This window comes from Hylobates moloch, unplaced genomic scaffold, assembly GCF_009828535.3.
Source record: "Hylobates moloch isolate HMO894 unplaced genomic scaffold, HMol_V3 SCAFFOLD_19, whole genome shotgun sequence".
Taxonomy (NCBI): domain Eukaryota; kingdom Metazoa; phylum Chordata; class Mammalia; order Primates; family Hylobatidae; genus Hylobates; species Hylobates moloch.
Genome location: NW_026652294.1, coordinates 13,381,958 through 13,389,266, shown reverse-complemented (window position 1 = coordinate 13,389,266; position 7,309 = coordinate 13,381,958). Strand labels below are relative to the sequence as shown.

Below are 7,309 nucleotides of genomic sequence, written 5' to 3'. Positions count from 1 at the left end.
GCCAGGTGTGGCCTGGCACAGTGGCTCATGCCTGTAATCCCAGCACTTTGGAAGGCTGAGGTGGGCAGATCACGAGGTCAGGAGTTCAAGACCAGCCTGGCCAACGTGGTGAAACTTTGTCTCTACTAAAAATACAAAAATTAGCCGGGCGTGGTGGCACACGCCTGTAGTCCCAGCTACTCGGGAGGCAGAGGCAGAAGAATCACTTGAACCCAGGAGGCGGAAGTTGCAGTGAGCCAAGATTACGCCACTGCACTCCAGCCTGGACGACAGAGCGAGACTCCGTCTCAAAAAAATTAAAAAATTAGCCAGGTGTGGTGATGTGCACCTGTCCCAGCTACAGGAAGCTGAGGCAGGAGGATCACTTGAGTCTGGGAGAGGGAGGCAGCGGTGAGGAACGATTGCACCATGTTACTTTAGCCTGGGTGACAGAGCAAGATCCTGTCTAAAAAAAAAAATGAAAGCATGAAGTATCTTATCTGGCTGACCAATTTCTGCTTTGGTCAGGTCAAAGCAGATTTTTTTTTTTTACCCTACTTAGGCAAGATTTATTTCAAGGCCTATAAACATTCAGACTAATCAGAATGGTCAAAGTGGATTTTGTTGTTGTGGAAACTCATGTTTGGTACACTAAACTGGAAAAGTTAGGAGCCAAGAAACCCTGGCCCTGAGTATGTGTGTGTTTTGGCTACTTATATAGTGTAGTATTACAAACTGCTTAGATATAAGTATTCCAGCAAATAAGCTGTTGCTACCATTCAATGCAAGAAATGAAACATTACGAACACAGTGGAAGCTCTTTCTCTCTTGATATACCTCCACCTCCATCCTCTCAGACAACCATGTAATATTTTAGGCAGGTCATATTTAACCTCCTCAGGTGTGGTGTTAGGATCTAAAACAAGAAGCTGATAGCTGCCCTGCTTAGCTCGAAGGGTTGTTATGAGAATCAAATGAGTGATGACTGTGGAAAACACTTGGAAAATCCGAAGATGCAGGATAAAAATCAGGAAGGATTCTGCTAACGAGCTGGTTTAGTAGTGTCTTGTGCTAGCCTGGGTAGAGAGAGCTCAAGTATTTAGTAAGCAGTAAAGGAATGGAATCCCACTTTATCCCTATCCTCCCTCAAAGAGGAAAAGTCAGTGTATGAAATTTGCCAGAGTTCCTCAGTATATATTCATTCAACAAATATTTGCTGAGTACGTACTATGGGATAGCATGGGGATATAGCATGAACAAAAGAGGTAAGGTTCATGCCCATGAAAGCAAACAGAAAACCATCTTTATTTTCTCATTTACATCAGGTCTATCCTTGGATGCTTTAGGCATGTCTTATTCTCTTCTGCATTGGCAGGCCCTTCACGTTTAAATTGAGAATTGTTCATAGGGCAGTATTTGAATTGAGATTTGATTGAGAGCTGTCTAATCTCAATTAAACGTTATTAAAGGTTAAGGTATTTATTTTTCTACAAACTCATTAAGGAGAAATTTTTGGTGCCACATAATGCTGGCATTTAAAGTAGAACTTATTTTCTTCGTTGTAGCCGGTTTGAACTGAGGCAGCCTTCTAACCTATCAAGGTTTTAAAGTTTTATCCCTTCCTGTGATTTGTGTCAGGGTGAATCGTTTGATGTAAAAGACTTGACTCCATAATCTGCGTCTGCCCTAATGCTGTCATCTGGAGTAGAGACTCAGCCAGTTCCACTTGATTCCTCCATGTCTGCCGTGGTACAGGAATTATACTCTGAACTCCCAGTAAGTGTCTCCAGAGAGCTTCATGCTGACCCTGAGCCAAGTGTGATTCCAGATGTAAAACCTAGAGCCTCAAGCTCTCTTTTAAGTCAGAATAGGGCATTGCCCTTGGAGCTGCAGAGGACTCATGTGCAGAGTTGTGAAGAAACCTATGAGACCTTGGATCATGGGAGTGAGCCTGGGCGATGTGGGCTAGTGGACTCCACAGCAGGAGGTTCTGTGGCATCTCGGATCTTGGATAGGGCAAAGAGAAGCAAGAGCATGGAGCCAAAGGTCATCAGAGATCCAGGGGGCCAGGCAGAAATTATAAGAGAACCCTCTGAGGGAGCAAAGGAAGATCCACGTCAACATTCCACAGCTGCTGAAGAAAAGACTAGCCCAAGTCAGGTAAGAAATCTTCTGCCGGGCGTGGTGGCTCACACTTGTAATCCCAGCAATTTGGGAGGCCGAGGCAGGCGGATCACGAGGTCAGGAGATGGAGACCATGGTGAAACCCCGTCTCTACTAAAAATACAAAAAATTAGCCGGGCGTGCTGGCGGGCGCCTGTAGTCCCAGCTACTCGGAGAGGCTGAGGCAGGAGAATGGCGTGAACTCGGGAGGCGGAGCTTGCAGTGAGCCGAGATTGCGCCACTGCACTCCAGCCTGGGTGCCTGGGTGACAGAGCGAGACTCCGTCTCAAAAAAAAAAAATGAAATCTCCATTCAAAAGAGTTGAGTGTGAATGACAGTTTTCTCTGGATAAAATACAGATGCTGACGGTTGGCTCATGATTTATTCTTGAAACATTTCCGAAATGTTGATTTTGAAGTTAACTTTGTTTTGATGATCTTTTAAAACATTTGTGTCACATCAGACACTTGAAGAGAGGAAGCGCTTAGTAAAAAAGTATCAGTTCTCTGAAGCAGCGACTGTATATGAAATATTGAGTCTGTGAAAATCATGGTATTTCAGCATTTGATGTTAAGAAATGATATAGATATACTCAGTCCTTATGTTTTGGTAGGTTGGAGTGAGGTATCACAAAGAAACCTTTAAAGGGAGGCTTTTTTTTTTTTTAGAAGGTCTCATTCTGTCACCCAGGCTGGTTTTTTTTTTTTTAGAAGGTCTCATTCTGTCACCCAGGCTGGAGTGCAGTGGCACGATCTTGGCTCACTGCAACCTCTGCCTCCTGGGTTCAAGCGATTCTCTTTCCTCAGCCTCCCAAATAGCTGTGATTATGGTATGAGCCACCATACCCAGCTAATTTTTTTGCGTTTTTAGTAGAGACCGGGTTTCGTCATGTTGGCCAGGCTGGTCTCGAACTCCTGACTTCAAGTTATCCACCCACCTCAGCCTCCTAAAGTGGTGGGATTACAGGCATGAGCCACCATGACCAGCCGATGTGTGCTTGAAATTATACCCAGAGAGGTTGGTTAGTTGAGACTAATAGTGAGCTATGATAGTGTGATGGTCTCAAATTCTTTTTTCTTCTTTTTTTTTTTTTTTTTTTTTTTAATAGAGACAGGGTCTTAGTATGTTACCTAGGCTGCTCTCAAATTCCTGGGCTCAAGCAATCCTCCCACCTCGGCTTCTCAAAGTGTTGGGATTACAGGTGTGAGCCACTGAGCTGGGCCCTCCAAATTCTTTTTTCTTTTTTTTGAGACAGAGTATTGCTCTGTTGCCCAGGCTGGAGTGCAGTGGTTTGATCTCGGCTCACTGCAACCTCTGCCTGCCAGGTTCAAGCAATTCTCCTGCCTCAGCTTCCCAAGTAGCTAGGATTATAGGCACCTACCACCACGCCCGGCTAATTTTTGTAGTTTTAGTAGACATAGGGCTTCACCATGTTGACCAGGCTGGTCTAGAACCCCTGACCTCAGGTGATCCGACCGTCTTGGCCTCCCAAAATGCTGGGATTATAGGCGTGAGCCACCGTACCCTGCCGGGCCCTCCAAATTCTTAAAGGAATGTACCTGCCCAGCGGACTCTCTCCACTGGATGGTTTTCTAAGCCAGGGGTCAGCAAACTTTTTCTATCAGGGGCCACATAGTAAATCTTTTAGACTTTGCGGGTCATATGGTCTCTTTTTTTTTTTTTTTTTTGAGTCTCTCACTATCTCCCAGGCTGGAGTGCAGTGGTGTGATCTTGCCTCACTGCAACCTTCGGGATCAAGCAATTCTCCTGACCTTGTGATCCACCCGCCTCAGCCTCCCAACGTGCTGGGATTACAGGCATGAGCCACCATGCCTGGCCTCATATGGTCTTCTTTTGGAACAACTCAGCTTTGCCATTGTAGCATAAAGTGGGCAGAGGCAATACACAAATGAATGAATGTGGCTGTATTCCAATAAAACTTTATTAGCACAGGCTGCTGGCCTGAGGGCTGTGGCTTCCCAACCCCTGCTCTAGACCCACCAACAAGTTCATATGTTCTTTGGGCTGCCTAGGCTAGGCTCCCATCCCGGTCTTGATACATATATCATTTCTTTACACAGGATAAAGGGCAGTTAATTGTTGTTAGTGTGTTTCATACAGTGACTATGATTAGGAATGAATGAAGCATTAAGTAACATTCGAACATGATATTTGAGTTTATGCTGTGATGCCTTTTTTGTTTGTTTGTGTGTTTGTTTTTTTTGAGACAGAGTTTCGCTCTTGTTGCCCAGGCTGGAGTGCAATGGCGCAATCTCAGCTCACTGCAAGCTCCGCCTCCCAGGTTCAAGCAATTCTCCTGCTTCAGTCTCCCAAGTAGCTGGGATTACAGGCATGCGCCAACACACCCGGCTAATTTTTTTTTTTTTTTTTTTTTGAGATGGAGTCTCGCTCTATCGCCCAGGCTGGAGTGCAGTGGCGCAATCTCAGCTCACTGCAAGCTCCGCCTCCCAGGTTCACGCCATTCTCCTGCCTCAGCCTCCTGAGTAGCTGGGACTACGGGCATGTGCCACCACACCCAACTAATTTTTTTTTTTGAGATGGAGTCTCGCTCTGTTACCCAGGCTGGAGTGCAGTGGCACAATCTCAGCTCACTGCAAGCTCCGCCTTCCGGATTCACACCGTTCTCCTGCCTCAGCCTCCCAAGTAGCTGGGACTACAGGCGCCCGCCACCATGCCTGGCATTTTTTTAGTAGAGACAGGGTTTCACCATGTGGGTCAGGCTGGTCTTGAACTCCTGACCTCAGGTGATCCACCCACCTCAGCTTCCCAAAGTGCTGGGATTACAGAGTGAGCCACTGTGCCCAGCCAATGCCCTGTCTTTTAAAAATACAGTTAAATAGGTAAAAGGCTAAGGATCACAGAGTTCCTATTGTGTTACTTCTTGATGTGGTGGGCTGAGTCTAACAAGAAAAGTTTCTTTTTTTTTTTTTTTTTTCCAATTTAGGGACCTGCCATTTCAGGAGAGAAAAGTTTTTTAATGTAATATTTGATATAAAAGCATGTGTAATACACATAAAGTATAATGAACACACACGTATTATGTGTTTATATATGCATACATGTACATACACATGCTTACATAACAACCAACCTAAGAACTAGATTACTATCTCCTTGTTCTTTTTTTTTAAGACAGGGTCTTGCTCTGTCACCCAGGCTGGAGTGCAGTGGCGCGATCTCGGCTCACTGCAAGCTCCACCTCCTAGGTTCATGCCAGCAAGCTCCACCTCCTAGGTTCATGCCATTCTCCTGCCTCAGCCTCCCTAGTAGCTGGGACTACAGGCGCCCGCCATGACACCTGGCTAATTTTTTGTATTTTTTTAGTAGAGACGGGGTTTCACCATGTTAGCCAGGATGGTCTTGATCTCCTGACCTCGTGATCCACCCACCTCGGCCTCCCAAAGTGCTGGGATTACAGGTGCGAGCCACCGCACCCCATCACCCTGCTCTTTTTTAAAATCATCCCATTTCTCCCTCCCAGCTCCACCAGGTGTATATTCCATTTTGAATTGTATAAAGCAGAATGAAATTTAATTGATATAAATGTTAACCTTTTGTACTCGGGGTCAAAAAGTGATCTCCACAATTGAAAAGAAACAGAAGTACTTACGGGGAAAGGGGAAACGGAAGACCTGCAGGTTTTAGCAGGTCAATTAGAATTGGCTTTGTGCCAGGAAAAGCCAATTTGCTCTTAATATCATTAAGGGAAATGTGTTATCTGGACTGAGAAGTGGTGGTCATGCTCTGTTGTGTGCTGGTTAGGCCACAGCTAGAGTATTATACTCTCCTGTTGTTGTCATGTGTGTGAGAGGTATAGAAAACCAGGAATACGTTCATGGATATGTATTCACACTAATGACACAACCTGAAAATATGCATCTGGAGGCCAGGTCATTGGGTGTCTAACTTGTGAAAGAGAACAGTCAAGAGACATGAGAGAAGCCTTCAACAACTTAGAGGTCATTCAGCAGGAGTGGTCCTGTGGGGCACAGTTAGGCCAGTGGAAGATGTGGGGCTGCAACAGCAGCTCTTAATCACTCTCAGGCCACAGGACCCTTTGGAAATCTGAACACTGGAGACCTTTCAGAAAAGCAGACATACCGCTTGCATACCATTTCAGATTTGCAAACCCCAGGCATCCCCTGATCTCAATTTATAAGAGCTCTTGCTAGATTGACAAAATATCCCACAGTCAAAAGACAACTGACAAATTGAGAGAACATATTTGCAATGTATATCAGAGATAAAGGGTCTATATCTGTAATACATGAAGAACTCTTGAATTGAGGAATGAAGAACCAAACCCAATAGAAAAATGAGAAGACTTAGGCCAGGCGTGGTGGCTCACACCTGTAAATCCAAGCACTTTGGGAGACTGAGGCGGGAGGATGATGAAGTCAAGAGATTTGAGACCATCCTGTCCAACATGATGAAACCACATCTTTACTAAAAATACCAAAATTAGCTGGGTATGGTGGTGCATGTCTTTAGTCCCAGCTGTTCGGGAGGCTGAGGCAGGAGAATTGCTTGAAACTGGGAGGCGGAGGTTGCAGTGAGCTGAGATTGTGCCACTGCACTCCAGTCTGGCGACAGAACGAGACTCCCTTTCAAAAAAAAAAAAAGAAAGAAAAAGAAAAATGAGAAGACTTGATAATGAACTGTGGTGTGTGTGTTTGTGTGGTGTGTGTGTGTATGGTGGTTAAACGTAAGAGAGGGTCAGCCTCATGTAATTAGAGAATTGCAAAGTTAACCAGAGATACTACTTTTTTTCCTTTGATCTAAGGGTGTCACTTTTTGACTGCCAGATGGGTGAAAATGAAAATGTATGACAACGTATCTGGTTAGCGAGGCTATGAGGAAACAGACATTCTAATACATTGCTGGTGGGAATGCAAACTGATACAACCTTTCTGAGGAAGAGTTTGGCAACATTTAACAAAACTACCGGTGCCTTGACTTGTGGACCGAACACTTCAAGGAAACTACTTGCCTTAAAAGATACACTTCTTTTTTTTTTTTTTGAGACAAAGAGTCTCGCTCTGTCGCCCAGGCTGGAGTGCAGTGGCGCGATCTCGGCTCACTGCAAGCTCCGCCTCCTGGGTTCACGCCATTCTCCTGCCTCAGCCTCTCCGAGTAGCTGGGACTC

General features: G+C 45.2%; 1 protein-coding gene across 1 annotated transcript in view; it reads left to right on the top strand.

Annotated features, from left to right (window-relative positions):
• Window positions 1-1,154: 1,154 nt before the first annotated feature.
• Window positions 1,155-7,309, top strand: part of PRR14L (proline rich 14 like) — a 57,390-nt gene continuing 51,235 nt past the window's right edge. The window contains exon 1 of the mRNA XM_032139841.2: window positions 1,155-2,139. Within this exon, the coding sequence (XP_031995732.1) occupies window positions 1,669-2,139 (471 nt within the window). The 5' untranslated portion in view covers window positions 1,155-1,668. The remainder of the gene's footprint in view (window positions 2,140-7,309) is intronic.